The sequence below is a fragment of the Rhipicephalus microplus genome, chromosome X (genome assembly GCF_043290135.1).
Source record: "Rhipicephalus microplus isolate Deutch F79 chromosome X, USDA_Rmic, whole genome shotgun sequence".
Classification (NCBI taxonomy): domain Eukaryota; kingdom Metazoa; phylum Arthropoda; class Arachnida; order Ixodida; family Ixodidae; genus Rhipicephalus; species Rhipicephalus microplus.
Genome location: NC_134710.1, coordinates 197,020,863 through 197,038,370, shown reverse-complemented (window position 1 = coordinate 197,038,370; position 17,508 = coordinate 197,020,863). Strand labels below are relative to the sequence as shown.

The following is a 17,508-nucleotide window of genomic DNA, read 5'->3' as shown; positions in this document are numbered from 1 at the left end:
CCCAATGTCAGAAGTCTTTTCAACTGAAAAGACAAACTTGCGAATCATGGCTGAAGCACATCTTCAACATGCAGTAGGGTGTTCTAAAGTACATTAAATTATTGATGGAACGCATGTGTGTTAGCGGCTTGTATATATATGCATGGACCGAACCAGACTGACTCGAAGCACTCTAATCAGCAGTTTCAACGACTTCCTACATTTTGCAGCTGTTTGGCAGCATCAACTCATCTCCACTGCATGTCTTGATTGCAAATATACTTTATTGCATAATGCCCTTATATACTTTATTCCTCATCCAAGGCTTGGCTGTCATCAATAAGCAGGCGGCGGCACTTTGTTCTGCAAAACCAAGGAATATTCAGGAATTACTGCAGATAATAAACAAACAAAATAGCTTTAGTAGCAGCATAAACATTACAGATGCTTCTTATAAGACAATGAAAACCATTCACCCCCACTGCACAATTAATGCACGTAGATAGATATGTAGGGCTTGACGTCCCAAAACCACCATATGATTATGAGAGACGCCGTAGTGGAGGGCTCCGGAAATTTCGAGAACCTGGGGTTCTTCAACGTGCACCCAAATCTGAGCACACGGGCCTACAACATTCCCGCCTCCAAAATGCAGCCGCCGCAGCCGGGATGCGAACCCGCGACCTGCGGGTCAGCAGCCGAGTACCTTAGTCGCTTCACAATATAGTTCTGGGCAAAGCTGTTTCATTAGGCATATACAAGGGTTTTAGCTGTGCTTCTTTCATGAGATGCTACAGCTATAAGAAGTACGTTTGGCATGTACTTGGCAAACTCTGAATTACTGTAGCCATTACCAGCTGGTAATCTCAATAGCTTCCCTAACCAAGATGACCAACAGCAGCATGGCAGCCCCCATACAACCCAGACCATCTGCTTTCATCCAAATTTGTGCTTTTCACTGGCGCTCTACCCAGACAGAAAAAAATAAGCGGTATAACCTGTCATCACTTAGTCTCATCTAAACCTGAAGACAAGGAATCAGGTATCTTTGGCGTGGGAAAAATACTGTCATCTAACAACCCAGGGATCCAACTGTACGCAATAAATAAAGCTGGTGTAGCAAACGTGCTTAGTAAGAACCCTATGTGCACATAACTACTGCACTGACCAAAACACATCTACCAACCTTGTACGTTTAACTTAAAGCAAAAAATTCCAGCCCAACCACTCGTAGACTGCTTCCCATAAAACTGATTACCACAAGCTGTTGTTATGTGCTGCATTTTTTCTTCTTTTGATTAAAAAATAGAACATAACTGAGCTCGTAATATTATATATATATATATATATATATATATATATATATATATATATATATATATATATATATAACATTCTAAGTAAGAATAACTATAAAAAAAAGCTTTAGTATAAACATTACCACTTTCTCTTTCTTACAAAAGAACAAAGAAAGGCCTGTAAAAAAGTTATGCCATAAACCTAAAGGTGGCAAGGACAAAAAGAGTGATAGCTCGACTGAATGATAAAATAATAAACGTTAAGTTTTTAAGTTTTTGCTTGCCTTGGACAAAGTAAGCCTTGCATTGGCAAAGCGTAACCAATCGCCAATTACGTGGCTGATCTCAGCATCTGTTGCCTTGCATGTTGTACGTACAGCAGCTGGAAATAATATGCATAGCAACCAGGACCATTATTTTTTTTTTCACGAACAGTGATGAGTACACCAGAACATAAAAAATTTGCGTCCCCTTACCAAATACAAGACGAACAATGTTGAGCTCCGCTGCCTGTCGTTTGCCTTTTCTTTCAGTAGAGCTGTACAGTACCGCTACACTGTCATGAAGAAGCCTCTTCATTACTTTTTTTTTATGGTCGTGCTTATGTCACAACCTCCAATTTGGCCTAGTTCTTTCACCTTGAATGAAAACGTGTTGAAAGAGATTCACACAATACTCTTGTAGTCCCGGAGAAATGTCAGTAATTTTGAAGCAATACATTATGTTATTGTTGAACCAGCTTGCAGCACCTGCAATGAACAGCAACACTTACCAGTGCAGCAAAAATGACGCGGTTTTCGAGACTAGCTTCAAGGGTCCTCAATTCTTCCTCAGTTGTAGCAGGGTAGAGGGGCATTTCATTTAAATCCATGGCATTTTCAACTGTGGTGTCTTGATTTAGGCGATGCTCAATTCTTGTCAGAACTGCACTTTATGCAGCTAGCTGCATTTTTAAATGCTCAACCTGCGTGAGCACTTTTGCAAGAACTGATGGAAAGAAAAAAATTTACCATATGATTGCACCGTCATGTCGATTTTTGAACAAAAGAAAGGCACATCATATTACCACAGAAAAAGAAAGAAAATAAAGTTTGACAGATCGGCTGCTGATGCTTGCACTTGAATAAACAGCGAATGATACAATTGGCTCTTGATTAGACTAGATTAATGTAAACTATTACACAAAAGAAAAGAATGAGTGAAATTAACTGCTATACTAAGCAACAACTTTTCTTGGCACTGCACGGAAAGCTATGGAGGTGGAGTTTCTGCACATGTAGCACTACGCGAAGTAGTCCGTTTTGGCGTGCGTCTCTTAACGCTATAGAGAGTGGCGGGGGCGCACCATCAGTGGTTCATGTATAGATGCAGACGTCGCTTAGCGTTTGAGGTGCACGTAAAAAGGTGGGATTTCTTTGCACCCTCAGAAATGCGAAGTCACAACGAATAAATTAAATACAACGATCCTAATGATAGGAAATACGACCTGTCTCAAATTGCTCCTCGTAGAAAATAAAGGGGGAACTTCTATCTATATTTCATGGTGAAAATACGGGCACTATTGTGGAACCACATTCACTGGCGGTAGGATGCCCGTAATTTTGGCTCTGGAGCTTTCGCTGCAATGCCAAGACAAGTTGTCACTGAGTATAGCACAACATCTATAATTTTTTTAACCTCAGTATTTTTAAAAAGACCGAGTATGATAGAAATAAGCTTATGCATGTGGCAGACAGCAGATGTGAAAATTGCAGAAACACCAGCTATGAAAATGGTTCTAACAAGGGCTATTGCGTTTGGTTGTGTAGTTATTCCTTTGTGACCCGCACTATGATAGGCTGTCTACAATTGCCAGAAAATTATATAATTTGATGCCAATGTTCTGGACCCAAATATAAGTAAGCAGAAGTGTTAGAATAAACTGACATATTTCACAAAAACTCCTTATAACTATAACTAATCATGTAATTATAGTGAAGTCAGTTATTCTATGTTTTTTCATAAACCTTATCGAACGACCCACTCAAATCACATGCAATGGTCATCTGGTGAGAGTGACCAGCCTAAACATGTAAAATTATTTTGAACTCCTACTGGGACACACCCTGCCTGTCCCAAACACAGTACTGCTGTCACAAACCAATCGTGTGCAGCAAAATATTTCAACAAGAGGCGGTATAAATAAACTTTAAACAACAAGAATGCTTAATTTACCATCATTTCAGTGTTTGAGGTCTGTTTTTTCTAACAGTGCACAGAAATGGCACAAGAAAGTCACGTGTCTAAAGAGGGCACTGTGTTACAAAGGGTTACACATGGAGGCATGACAAAAAGAGAAGAGAAAATCAACAACACAAATGTCAAATGGGAGCTACCAACTAGCTGGCTTTTGTGTCGTTTTTTTTACTTCTTTATTCAATCGAGTAGATGCCTAACTCCTATGAAGAACCCATACAAACCAGCTCAACTTGCAGCTATTCTAACAATATGTCCCTGCCGTTTATAATCAATAGATTACATTTCACTCATTTGTTTATGTCAAACTTTACTTGCCATTTCCGCAGTGATGGCACTGAGGAGCTCCTGTGTTTGCCTTCTTTTCCAAATTCTTCAATGATGGGAGGTCACGACCTGGAAGATAGGATTTTAAAAATCCATTAGTTCAGTTTTAAAACTTTAAATCAGTCGAGCTTATTCTAGAAACAGCGCGCAGAAGAAGCCCTTGCCCTTCCAGAGTATTTATCTTAGACTTACTTCCAGCCTGAGAGCAGGGTGCCGGAGCTGGGTCTTCGTAACTTGGAGCTGGTGAGACTTCGACCGCACAACTCTGTTGATTTGACATGAAAGAGTCTACTCTTCGTCCTGAAGTTGTAGATCTTGGTATGCCACTAATGAACTTATTTATGGCACTGTCTTGCAAAGCATCCGGCTCTCTTTCTTCGGAACTGACACTAGACGAATATTCATGCATGAGCCTTGGAGGACGTCGAATTCGTTTCTTAGGCCGCCCCTCATCTTCCGTTGTTAGTCCGTATAGCTGGTCCTCAGCCTTGGCTTCCCGCCTCCTCGCAGCCTCGTAACTGTCTGAGGAAGGATATGAACTATGTGCAGTTACTCTACATACAATCTTTCCTTCATAACTCATGCACAAAACACAGAAAAAGGCAAAAGATTAAGAATACGGAGAAGAATATATTCACATTATGTTGGCACACAGCAGAAGGGAGCAGCTTATGTTAAATGAAGAGGAACTTTAACATGCAAGAGAATGACAAAAACGTGAATGGCGATAATAAATGGTTGCGCAGGCTAAAGACATGGACAAAAGAAGGCCCATTCAAGACACCACAGCGCTTATAGCACTGTGGTGTCTTGAATGTACCTTCTTTTGTCCATGTCTTTGGCCTGCACTCAATCATCATGCTACGATACCAACAAGCCCAAATCGCCACCCCCGTGAAGGGGGATAGTGAAGGCAATAAATTTGTGACGCTGGTAACCTAATAGCAGCTATTTCCAAGAATGGCTCATAGAGGCAACCATTCATATGGTCAATGAAAAATTTCAACTGGCATTGCTATCTAAATTTATTGTGCAAAGCTCATGCTTTCTCAGCTATAGCACTGACCACCTCCCAACAGTGCCAATATACCAGCCAGTATAGCTGAACAAAATTTACCTGTTGTTGACAAAATAGCACCGGAATACTGCGTTCAGTAGGCTTCCGGTTCAACTTTGTTTTTGATAGCCGACGTCACTTTTGTTGCATTTCTGTATGGAGGCCAAAATACCTTGTTGCCCTGAACCCAACATGATGGCACTGCAGCAACGTCTCCACTTTCTTTGAAGTGAATGACTGAATACATCTGGAAACATTAGGTAACATTATAAGGTCAGTAAGCCCACATGAACTTGCCCTAAAATAACAATAACTCAAGAAGCATAATGAGATTAGGTTCCAGTCTTATAAGTAGCACCAAGCCCTGTGTAAACACTGCAAAAAAAAAAAAAAAAAGAATTGGCCCCGAATCTTCATGTTATACCCGTGCCGCACGGGCAGAAAAAATGGCATTTACCCACGAATGCCTTCAGATTTATTGCCATTCGCGCGGTGCCACACGGGCGAACAAAATGGCATTCATCCAAATGCCATTCGCCACCAACTGCCTTCGCCAGAACTCAGTTGCCTGAGAAATGCCTACTCTCGACGACACAGCTCGCGAAGTGTGATGTACCTGAAAGTATATAAAACAAATCGTATTGAGCTAAAATTGAAATTTCCCGTCTTTTATTTGCTCTAAAGTCTTAAAAAGATGCTTTTAACGTTATACGAAGAAAATAAAGTATTGATAATGAAACGCTTGTCAATTTTAGTGTATATTTACGCTGTGGATCTGACTAGTGTTGGCTTAGGTTGCTACGGTCGGCTGCAACGTTGTAAAACAAAGCAAGAAACTAAAACGTAGGACAGCGTAATACGCTTATTTCTACATTTGATGATTATCTGATGTGTATGAAGCTTGTAAATGCTCCTTAAATTTTTTTATTGCTATTCACTCAATGCTCACTTGGAAGGTGCTGTGATCGACATCATCAAGTCAAATGTCATTCGCTTTGGACGTGTAGCAGCGCCGGCGAAACGAATGTCATTCGGGAACTGAAGGCCTTCGCCTCCAAATGTCATTTTCTATGCCCGTGTGGCACGGGTAATACACTGCAAATGTCGTCGAAAGACTATAGTCTTGCGTCTGAAGAGAGTGAACAAAATGTTTATTTGATGTTCTGCGCAAGAAAATCGGTGAACGGTAGTCTGGAGGCACTGTGTTAGAGTGCCTCGAGCGTGAAGCAGAGGTGAACGAGGGCATAAAGTCACGTCACACGTGAGACATGAGCGCTATCTGGCAGTTATCTCGGAAAACGAAGAATTGGTTTTTATATCATTGTGGTTTCGACGTACAGGGTTGGTCAAAAGTTCTTAGGCCACTATCCTATGTATTTCTATGGCAGCGTGGCCTGCGAACTGTTGACCCCTCCTGTACTTTTGCGTCAGCCACGGCGCGGTTCCGCGTGACATTGGTATTACATGCATGCAGTAGTTTCACTTCATCGAGAGTAGCAGCTTTAAAGTGCAATGAACTCATTTATGCTTACCTTCATATACTATCTTCACAAGCGTGAACGAAAAGCGCGCCGGTCTCGTCGTCACAATTGTCTACGCTCGGCAAGAAAACAGAGACGCTTTCATGGTTGCCAACTCGAGCCAGAACATAGAAAAATTAAGCGCTGCATCTGAATAAAACTGCTGGTGCTGCAACAAAAAACAAATTTGCAAAACAAAACAAATTGTGAATAATTATAGAAAGTTTTTGTCAACTAAATAAAATACGTTTTTTTAAACATCAGTAAATTTTCACAAGCGCTACCTTCTTAGTTGAGCAAAGACAGAAGTAAAAACGGTGCTGCACCCGTGAAGTGGCTTAAGTTTTAAAAAAATTGATATGGAGCATCGTCTCAAAACGTATGGAGTGTGTGTGCATCATCTGCAAAACTGTAGGGTTTCTTCGTGATTTGTTCGTGTTGCGACATGTGTATACACCGGACGCTGACATTCGGCGCACAGTTTGGCCTTCACAGATCTTGAGACTCTCAGCGCTCGCCTACTGTGCTTTTGATTTGATCGTGGAAGGTGGTTGGTGCGTTGTTACCAATTAGGTTCAGTTCGTGGTGCGGCCCAGCAAGGGTAGCTAGCCCAGCTGCACACTGCCTTTGCGCGCTGTCTTCACGCCTTGCATTCATGATTCACCGAGGCGGCGAAGACGAGAATGTGCCCGTTGACCATATTTTGTTGGTTGCGATGTCATGTCTATGCACGGATTGACTTTCGGCAGGACATTTCCTGACTAGTATTCAGCTATTTTGACCGAGTGGCCGACTGCATGCAGTTGTACAGCCTACGAGGTGTGTTACTGGCACACTTGCGTTACGTCTCATATATGTAGCTTCCCTGTTGCTGTTCTGGCTAAGGAGTTACGTTAGCGTAGTGCTTTTCATGGGACGTCTCATTTTCGGCCAATTTCATTCGGGCTGTGCTCCAGATGAAATGTAGAAACTAACCTCATCCTATTAACGCAGTGCCTACAATCCTGACCGATTTGCTATATCTCCATTAATTTAACACAATATCAAGGTGCACATGACAGAAACGGTGTGAAATCTAGTATTGGCTCTTGTTGAATTATTGTTGCACAAGAGCAGACTGCACACAGAGAATGTACAACATGACTGCTCATGTTAAATGTTCCTACTGCTCTGTTTTCTTTTATGCACTGGAATTTAAACAGCCAGACTACTTTCACTGTCATGTCCTTATGTCTGGCTTTGTGTAGTTTTAATAATAATATCATCGGGGCATTTACATGCCAAAACCACAATATGAATATGAGTGCACTGTAACAGAGAGCTTTAGGAATTTCAACTATCTGGTGTTCTTAAACGACATTGCACCGCACAATTGTCGGAAAGCTTAACTCGAACGCTCCACAGCGTGTCTTGGACTGGCTTGACTGAGGCGAGCCGCGAAACACTGGGCACTGTTGCCGAGATAATAGGTCGGTAAGCTTGGATTGTATGTGTGCATGCATGCGTAACACCTCGACAACAAAACTCAAAGCTGCGTGGCACTGGTATCAACCAAACTGCTTCAGGACATGTTGTGGAGCATTCAAGCTAAGCTTACTGACGACTGTACATGGGCCTCTGTCATTTTGCTGTAGCTTTGGCTGCTGATGTTGAGACGGTGAATGAAAACAAGCCAGAATGAGGAGCATTATTTACATGCTCACGCTACCATACTTGTTAGGAACAGTAATTCTTATTGAGATGTGAAATGTTTTGTCATGTTATTTATAAAAGTCCCTTAAATTATCTCAGATTCTGGTGGATGCAGAAACTATACACAATATTTATATTGCTTCTAATGCAGTGACGTACAAGAATTGGCAAAACTTGTACTAGGTCGCTCAAGGCTTGAAACAGCAAAACTGGACGATTGTGAAGACTTATATGGTTGCTTCTAGGCTTTAGCTAGGTGATGCTAGGTTGTTTTTACGTTGATTGTTAGATCAAAGAAGCCCATAGACAGTCACAGGCACGACACGGTTATTCAAATTCCAGAGACAAAAGCTGTCCCTGAAACTGAGCGTCCACACCTCTTATAAATCGATAGGCACGTCTTTAGCACAGGCCTTCCATTGCTTCGGGGTCTTCTCGCCGCTGCTGTTGCCTTTCTCATTTCCTAGTATTTTTTCATAGGGGCTCAGGGGTCTTCGGTTCGCTGTTTCTTTGAAGCGATTTGTTGGGCTAACTGTTGCCTTCATCATTATTAGTGGACCAGAGGCGAGTAGTAAAATTTTCTCAATTTCTGTCACACATACCCATTTATGATGATGATAGTTTTCTGGTAGGCTGCATAGAGTCACATACCTGTTACAATGATAGTTTTTTGCCACCTACTCGCGATTTCCTAAACAGCTTCACTGATAGAAGTCTAAAGGATCGCAAAAGCCTGGTGAAGTCACACTACGATGTAGTCTCTCAATTATGTTAAGTCTCTTGTCTTTTAAGAATTACCAGAATCTAAACGTCTTCTGAACTAAGATAGTTAACAATACTTACAAAGCTTCTGGCTATTTTCATTATAACTTGCATTTTGCCCCTCTATGAGTCAAATTTTTGAGCTTACAAAACATGAATTGGCCCAAAATTGATCATCTGCAATTTGAACGCAGCCCAAATGAAGTCTGTGGAGCTTGACCTAAACCGTGTAGTTATATTAATCTGTTCCAATTACCTTACTGTTACTCGTACTGTACCAGCTAGTGTTGCTTAGATAAGGACAAACCCAGGCGTACATAATGTATACCTGCAATGCACAATCACTAGAATGTACTTGTAGTACCGAATGCATACATTTGAATATAACTTTCAAACTGCTCATCATACTTCACCCCACACACATTACCACAAGGCTGTCGACCTACCTCTTGTTTGCACTGTGACCCTCTGTCGTTCCTTTGCTAGACCACCCAGGACTGGAACGGTCTTTCCAAGAGCATCACCATCATTCAAACTTGGATAGCTTTAGCGAAGCCTTAGAATCTTTGTTTTATTTACAATAATTGTTTGGCTCACTCCCACATGTAAAGCATTGGGACCTCAATAAAGAAATAGGGTTACTGTTTTTCCAACCTTTTGTGAGTCACCAGTGTTCTTGGGAATCAGCAGGGGCATGCACATTTAAAGCATCATTTGCCCAAGCCACACCAGCACCCCCCACTGCAATGCACCCCCCCCCCCCCCTCCTTCGCCAAGACTTAACTCATTCATGCCGACGTCCATGGTACTTTGGCTATTAAAGTACAAATGTACTTTAAAGTACATATGTGCATATGTTTCTCACACATCACTGTAATATATACCACAGTGATTTGTGAGAAACTTGAAAGCTACTACAAATACATAACCAAATGATAGCTGCGCATGACATTTCAAGCAGTAAAACCAGTTCATAAGCATGCATAGAATAGTTGCAACATCAATTGAAGAATAGCCACAGTTTGACTGCACTATATGTTATTGTAACTATCATTATCAATTGTCACTTAGCAAAAACCAATTTCATTTTTTAAATGAAATTTAATGTTTTCTCTGTACATCATGAAGTATTTCTCTGCAGTTATAATTTATTAAATTTCTTGGTTAATGGGCATTTTCGCAAATAATGATGATAAAATACTACATGAACATTACTGGAATGTTTACCTGTTATGTTAATTCTTTATGCAATTTTAACATTTTTTTAATGTTTGAAATATAACATTCAGTGTTTTGTTTGCATGTTGCACTAATGTTCCACATTCAACGTTACTTTAACAGTGTATTTCTAATATATATATAACGTTTTACATTCAACAAAGACTGTTATGTTTCATGTAAAACGTTTAGACAACGTTGTTGGAAAACATAAAACGTTTCTTCAACATTCGCAACAAAAATACAACGTTACTTTAATGTTTTGTGCTACCTGGGAGTGCATTTTTTCTGTAAATTAGTTACAATTTCTAGGACATAATGTCAGTTCGCGCGGCTTGACCGCTGTTGAATCTAAAGTTCAGGCCATTGTCAATGCCCCAAGGCCGTGTTCTTCTTCTGCTTCGTCGGGACCAGCCAGCCCCCAACACAGCAATGGCGACGAGGATGGGATGTTGTTGAACCACTGCGTACTTTACTTCGTCAAGCACAGCCTTTTAACTGGTCAGCTGAAGCAGAGCTTCATTCGACTTAAGTCAATACTGGCCTCAAAGCTAGCTGTTAGTATTTTCAATGAGAAGCTTCCCATCGTCATCACGACGGATGCGTCTGATGTTGGACTGGGAGCAGTGTTTCAACAACTCAGAGGTGATCAGCTGATCACTATCGCTTTTGCATCTCGTACATTGACCCCTGCTGAACGCAAATATTCATTAGGAGAGCGTGAAGCTCTGGCGTGTCTTTTTGCCTGTGAGAAATGGCATGTTTACTTGTGGGGCCGGCACTTCACATTATGTACAGATCACTAAGCACTAGTTGCTCTTCTTTCTGCAGGATCCTGAAGGCCGCCGCCCCATTCGCATTTCCCGTTGGTGTGCCAAACTCGTGTATTATTATTTCAGTGTTCAATATTGTAAAGGTTCTAATAACGTGGTTGCTGATGCACTGTCGCGCCTTCCTCTTCAGATACCGGTTACTGAAGAGCGGGATGAGGAAGTTGTTTCATTAGTTACTTCCTGCATTACTAAAGCCGAGTTTCAGGCAGCTACAGCTGCAGATTCCACTTTGTCTCAAGTTCTCAAATATTTACGTGAAGGATGGCCTTCCAAATGTGCTCTTGTTTCTGAATTCTTGCCTTACTTCGCAGTCCGACAGGAACTGTCTTGTGTCGAGGACTTGTTTTTCCGCGATGAACGCGTGATTCCCCCTGCTTCTTTCCGTAACAAGCTAATACAGCTTGCCCATGAGGCCCATCCAGGCATTGTCCACACCAAACAGAATCTCCGAGACAGGTACTGGTGGCCAGCCTTAAACAAGCAGGTCGAGCGCAGTTTGTAACTGCCATATATGTCAGGCAGCTGACAAGTCTTCCAAACCTGCCTTTTCTCCGTTGCAGCCAGTCCAGTGGCCTGATCGGCCTTGGCCGAAACTCGGCATGGACATCATCGGTCCTTTGCATAATGTTCCGCAAAATGCCCGGTTCATTGTTTCTCTCATTGACTACCATTCCAAATGGCCAGAGCTTTGTTTCACACATGCGGTTACTTCTGAGGTCGTCATTGAGTTTCTGTCTTCAATCTGCAGCCGGGAAGGTTTTCCTGATGCCATAGCTACGGACAATGGTCCACAGTTTCAGTCCCAACATTTCGAGGCTTTTCTTTCACAACGAAGAATTCAGCACTTGAGGTCATCAGTTTCCTATCCCCAATCAAATGGGCAAATCGAGCGCTTTAATCGCGTTCTCAAGGAACATATCCAGATGGCCCAATTAGAGCACCGTCCCCTCAGGCAAGTCTTGACTGAATGTTTAGCTTCGTACAGGTTCACACCACAAGGCACCACTGGAGTGTCTCCTGCTCAACTTCTTCACGGTAGGCAACCGCGAGTTGCTCTCGACATAGTCTCTTTGCCTCGTAACATAGCAGTGTCTTCTCGTGATCAAATCCGTACCAGGGTTTTTTCTCATCAACAAGCAATGAAAAAGTATGTCGACACCCGTCGAGGTGCAAAGCAGTCCAAAGTTCGCACTGGCGATCTAGTCAAGGTTCGTGTGCCAGGCAAGCGCACCAAGTATCGTGGTCCTTACAAAGTCTTGGGCCAGGTTAGCCCCACTTCTTTTCGCTTAAGTGATGATAACATCTGGAATGCTTCGCGCCTTGTTATTTTTCATACAGATTCGCCTTCAACACCTAAAAGTCTTCCTCATCACGTTCCGTCTACACCTTTCAACTATGCATCAGACTGTTACATGTGGCCTCCATGTACAGGCATTTCTTCTTCAAGGGGGGAGGAGTTCCCTGTTAGTGTCGCTGGTTCAAGTACACCAAGTCTTACGATTTACTTCGAACCTTCAAATACGGCTGAGACCGTTGAACCGGACTTCGGTCGGCAAAATTCTTCCGAAGCTCATGCTGCGAGCTCTGATGAGACCGCGAATTTTAACGCTCGTTCAGAGCCTTCACAATCTTCTACTGCTCTTGATGTGTCACATCAGAGCACAAGGTGCAGAGACACCCGATTCTACACCCAGAAGGGCCCGCCTTAAGCGGAAGCGGAAGAAGCCGCGTCGGTTCGAAGACTACGTGACGTAGAACTCTTGTTCATTACTGTTCGTAAACATTATTGTTCTGTGCAAAGGTCCAATGCATCCAAATCTATATTGTACTGAGTTGTATATAATTTTTTAGTGCATTTTCAGGACTTCCAATGTACATTTTTTCAGTGCATTTTCAGGACTCGTAGTGTGTGAGTTCGGTGTGTCATGCTCTTAATTTTCATGTGTTCTAATGTACATACCTTGTAAAATATGTTGGTATCGATCATGTATAAATATAAACAGTGTATAGGTGAACTTTTTTTAAGGAGGGGATGATTGTTGTGTTCTGGGTTTTCGGTTTCGGTTTCGAAATGACTTGTGAGGATGCCAGGGAGCGCCGCTCTGGCATCTAGGAATTCAAGGCGACTGGGCAAGGTTCCATTTGGCGTTGCATAAGTCTGTTGCCAGACTTTGGGGTGGTTGTTGCCAGACTGCCGCTAAATTTGGCAGAATTTTTTTTTGTAGTTGTGGCTTTTTTGCAAGAGTTTGGTGCTATCCGCGGTGCACTTCTTGGCTGAAAATTTTTCTCCTGTAGTTGTGGCTTCTCTGTCAGACAGACAGTCGGGAACAGCACAGAAGCGGCCGCCGACATCGGAGTGATGGGGAATTCGCAAGGACCTCGGCTTAATTATGGTGACCCACGATGCAGTAAGTCGTCACGTACAATCGCCCCGACGAAAAAAAAAAAAAAAGAGCAGACCCACATTTCAGGTACAATGGTTGCAGGAAACAGCTAGCTGTCCCAGCTCCGCGGGACACTCACAATGCTGGGTAGACAGAGGCAAGGCTCTTTTTTTTTTCTCTCTCTCTCTCGAGATGTACTTGGTCGTTGCACGTCTCAACGTGAAAGACCTTTTCCTTCGATTAATTGAGGTGATCGCTCGCCGATATCCTGTGCTCGACTTTTGCTAGGCTCGGTTCCTTCCGTTAATTAAAACGAAATTGAAACGGCCTCTTAATTGCACGGCAGCACCGCGCTCGACTTCTGCTAGGCTCGGTCCATTCCGTTAATTAAAACGGCCAGCGTCGCTCATGCACTCGCGAAAATCACCGCGGATAGCACCAAAGTCTTACGGAGAAGCCACAACTACAGGAGAAAAGTTTTCAGCCAAGAAATGCACCGCGGATAGCACCAAACTCTTACGGAGAAGCCACAACTACAGGAGAAAACTTTTCAGCCAAGAAATGCACCGCGGATAGCACCAAACTCTTACGAAAAAGCCACAACTACAAAAGAAAAATTTTTTGCCAAATTTAGCGGCAGTCTGGCAACAACCACCCTTCCAGTCTGGCAACCACTTATGCAACGCCAAATGGAACCTTGCCGGCGACTGTAAAATAAAAGCAGTGTGTGAGTGTGTGTTGGGTAACTATCAACGTTTTTAGATACTTTTCAGTTTGCAAACTCGCTTCGAGAGGCGGCGACGTTTTGTCGCAGTTGCGAAAGGTGGCGCTGGCGTTCCGTTGAGATTAAGGTCCCCAGTGAGATCGGTTGGGAAGGAGTGAGTGGCGGTGACGCTTGCTTCAGACACGTGCTTTTGGTGTGTTGCTGGCGCTTGCACGTTCATCACGCCTCTACGTCCAGCTTGGACACGTTCTACAGTGGTATGAACTCTTTGCAGTGGATACCGTAAAGTGTCAGCGCGCCCGGCTGTCGTTCGGGGTATGCTTCGGCAGCTGCAAATCCCGGACCGCGACATTTTTTCAAGCCCCCAAAGGACCCTGACTTACTGAAGGCGTGGTAAAACGCGATTCCACGGAAGAACTTTAAGGTAACGCCATAAACGTACGTCTGTGACATTCATTTCGACGAAACTGACGCATGTGACGGCATGGATGTTGATGAATGCACCGATGTTATCACGCTAGGAACTGCGCCCTGGCTTGCTGTTGTGCAGGGCAGCCCGACATTTGATTCGTGGAATGTGAGGGCTTCTACCATCCAAGTTATCTTCTACAAACTCGAAGAGTCTGGGGGCGCTGTGTACATTGAAAAGGCGGTTGTAATCCGGCAAGACTTGGCGACTGAAGTTAGTTCAAGAGGTGTGCTTGTCCCGCCGTGCAGCTACATCGAGAAAGATGGAAACATTCCGACCCTGCTAACAAGCCAGAAGAATTTAACAATGTTTCTTCGCTACATCGATGCGCTCAAGATTTGGCCTGGGTGTAAATGTGAGCTGTTTCCAGGTATTTCATCGTCAAAGGCAGCCATGAAAAGGCAGGTAGTATGGCAAAACAAGAAATGCATAGTGCTGTCAGGTGAGCACTTGTGCCCTCCATGCCAAAAAAAAAAAACAAAACAAAAAAAACTTTGGTGATAGAATGAAGCGTCGTCCTAAAAAAAGCACAAAACAGAAGGCTGAACGTGAAATTCAAAACCTAAAAAAAAAGGCCACCAAGGCCAATGTGTTTCGCGAAAGAGCTAGAAGAGAAGTGTCTACACTGAGACGCTGTTTGTCTGAAGTTTCAGCGAGCAAAGTTGAAAAAGCAGTGGAAAGTCTTCCGCAAGCACAGCAACTTGCCTTTAGGTCAGCATTGAAAGTCGCAAAGGCGAAATCGTCGCGAGGAAGGCGTTATGAACAGGAATGGCTCATGACTTGTCTTCTATTGAGAATTTCAAGCCCAAGAGCTTATAGACTAATGTCAAAAATGAAGCTCATGCCACTTCCAACAACCACAAGGCTGAGATAAATGATGAAAGGAATGCCATGCGAATTCGGCTTCAAGAAGGTATCTCGTGACAGTATTGGGGCCTTTATGAAGAACAAAGCAGGAGTACAATGCTACGGAATGCTAGTACTGGACGAGATGAAGGTGCGAGAGGTTGTCGCATTTAACAAGAGTACTTACAAGGTTGATGGCTTCGTTGATTATGGAGATGGTCATGACTCAGAAACAACAGCCGACCACGCTTTGGTACTCATATTTATGCCTTTATTTCACTCCTGGGTGCAACCAATTGCAAGTTTTGTTACGAGACATGCAGCCCCTGGAAGAGTGCTAGCTAGGCTTGTTTTAGAAGCCATTTTGAAGTTACACAAGCACAATGCAACAGTCCTCGCTGTTATCAGTGATGGTGCCAGCACCAACAAGGCCATGTGGTCATGTTTTGGTATCAAAGGCAAGCTTCATGAACCGAAACACAGAGTTGACCATCCTTGTGTACCTGACAGTGATGTTTGCATCGCAAGTTACAATGGAGTCGCTTCGTGTTACGCTTGCATCAGTACGGGACCTCATAACAGATCTTCTCTCTAAAGGAGCACGTTATGTGCTCACGGGCAAACTAAACCAGGATCCTTTAGAGGTAAGCCGTTTGTTCTTTTTGTTTATCACGTTTATGTTTGCGCACATTGCTTTTATAAAAAAACATGTCTTCCTTTTTTTCAGAGGTTTTTTGGTGTGACAAGAAGTTATGGAGGGGATGAGGATCACCCTACCCTAATCAGCTTTGCACACATATATAGGCTTCTGAGCCTGTATACACCAATCAGCACATGTGTCACTGGGAACGTGAGTGATGAGCAGACTTTTGTGCTTGCGACTGTTGCAGACAGCATGAAAAGGGGAAGAAAGGACACACTGTCGTCCCACGAAAGACTCCAGGAGGCTATTCGTGCGAACTTGGCAGAAATCTCTTCTACTGCACAGAATGAAACACCGACAGCACCTGATCATGGGTACTCCACACCAGCAGCACAGGACTGTGTTATTTACTACTTGTGCGGCTATCTTGTCCACTCTTACCTCAAGCATCAGAGGTGTTCTGACTGTGTACGTAATATCCAGTCCGAAAATGCGGAGTGCCCGGAGGCATTTCTCACTTTGGAGAGGGAATTTAAGCACGGGAGCCTCAAATTGCCATCATGGGAGCTCTTCTGTATGTTTCGAGGCATCGAAGCCAAAATTTCGGATGAGCTGCAAAAGAACCGGCTCTGCTCAGAGACATTTTGGAGCCTCCTCGACGCTCTTGAGGACTGCGACATTACTAGTGTAGGCTGTTCTGTTCACAAGGTCACCACTACGGCAGAGCTTCTTCACTCCTACATAGTGCTAAGACTGCATTTCGCTGCCAGAGATACTTGTAAAAGCTTCATCTCTTCAGAAAAAGTCGCATCTGCTAGAAAGAAAGTGAAGCTGATGTGAAGGCTTGCAGTACAACTCTGACCACTTAACCCTTGTAAATATGTCCCTGTAAATAATGCAGCTGCTGCTTTCAGTTTCATGACGTCAAATAAAAATTACAAAACAATTTTTTTCTGGCTTCCTTGCTGGTTCTTGATTTTCTAAGCTTTGCAGCGGATTTTGGCCGTGTAACACGTGTTCTGGTAAGGTTAGAATATCGCTGAGCATTACGGGATCCTGGGGTGATTTGCACATATACTGGCCAAAAATAAACGCCGGCTACAACGCGAACAGGAATGAAGGTAAGCGCGCTGTACAGTTTGCCTTTTCTTTTTGTCATGTCTTACGTGCTGTTTGTTTCTAGTTATAATGTTGCGAAAAAACGAAAAAGCTTTTTTCGGTAAAGGTTAAATGCGAGCGAAGTTTCACTTCTGCTTCTCGAATAAAAGAATGAACCGCTGCGGTAGTCTCCTGTCGGCGCCTTTCCCGTTGTAGCAGTAGCAGACGACGCGCCCAGATCGATCCTAACGCTACCGCAGCGCCACCGCCTGGTTGGCGATTGCGGTAAGCCGCCCCATGCCAATGGAATGCCGCGCGCTGTGCCAACTGAAGCTACCTAAAAACGTTGGTAACCATGGAGTGCGGTTGTTGTTCTTCGGCGCTTCGCGCCAACCCGCGTGTTCGGGCTGGTCGGCGTCCCCG

The 17,508-nt window shown here is 43.4% G+C and overlaps 2 protein-coding genes across 2 annotated transcripts; one reads left to right on the top strand and one right to left on the bottom strand.

Moving 5' to 3' along the window:
• Positions 1–243: 243 nt before the first annotated feature.
• LOC142775920 (uncharacterized) lies at positions 244–7,747 on the bottom strand. Its single transcript, XM_075878452.1, has 6 exons — positions 6,429–7,747; positions 4,957–5,143; positions 4,032–4,361; positions 3,831–3,908; positions 1,754–2,264; positions 244–342 (listed from the first exon to the last, which is right to left on the bottom strand). The coding sequence occupies exons 3-5, from the start codon at positions 4,246–4,248 to the stop codon at positions 2,209–2,211; spliced, it is 351 nt and encodes a 116-aa protein (XP_075734567.1). The 5' UTR covers positions 4,249–4,361; positions 4,957–5,143; positions 6,429–7,747; the 3' UTR covers positions 244–342; positions 1,754–2,208.
• A 6,232-nt stretch (positions 7,748–13,979) lies between these two features.
• LOC142775919 (uncharacterized) lies at positions 13,980–16,937 on the top strand. Its single transcript, XM_075878450.1, has 2 exons — positions 13,980–15,988; positions 16,072–16,937. The coding sequence occupies exons 1-2, from the start codon at positions 15,728–15,730 to the stop codon at positions 16,825–16,827; spliced, it is 1,017 nt and encodes a 338-aa protein (XP_075734565.1). The 5' UTR covers positions 13,980–15,727; the 3' UTR covers positions 16,828–16,937.
• Positions 16,938–17,508: the final 571 nt, after the last annotated feature.

Excerpts from the sequence above, each read along its gene's own strand:
- LOC142775920 (XM_075878452.1), bottom strand. The coding sequence starts at position 4,248 with ATGCATGAATATTCGTCTAGTGTCAGTTCCGAAGAAAGAGAGCCGGAT. Across the intron at positions 3,909-4,031 it reads ACCCTGCTCTCAGGCTGGAA|GTCGTGACCTCCCATCATTG; the intron begins GTAAGTCTAAGA and ends CCTATCTTCCAG. Across the intron at positions 2,265-3,830 it reads GTGCCATCACTGCGGAAATG|TTCTTGCAAAAGTGCTCACG; the intron begins GCAAGTAAAGTT and ends TCTTTCCATCAG.
- LOC142775919 (XM_075878450.1), top strand. The coding sequence starts at position 15,728 with ATGCAACAGTCCTCGCTGTTATCAGTGATGGTGCCAGCACCAACAAGG. Across the intron at positions 15,989-16,071 it reads TAAACCAGGATCCTTTAGAG|AGGTTTTTTGGTGTGACAAG; the intron begins GTAAGCCGTTTG and ends CCTTTTTTTCAG.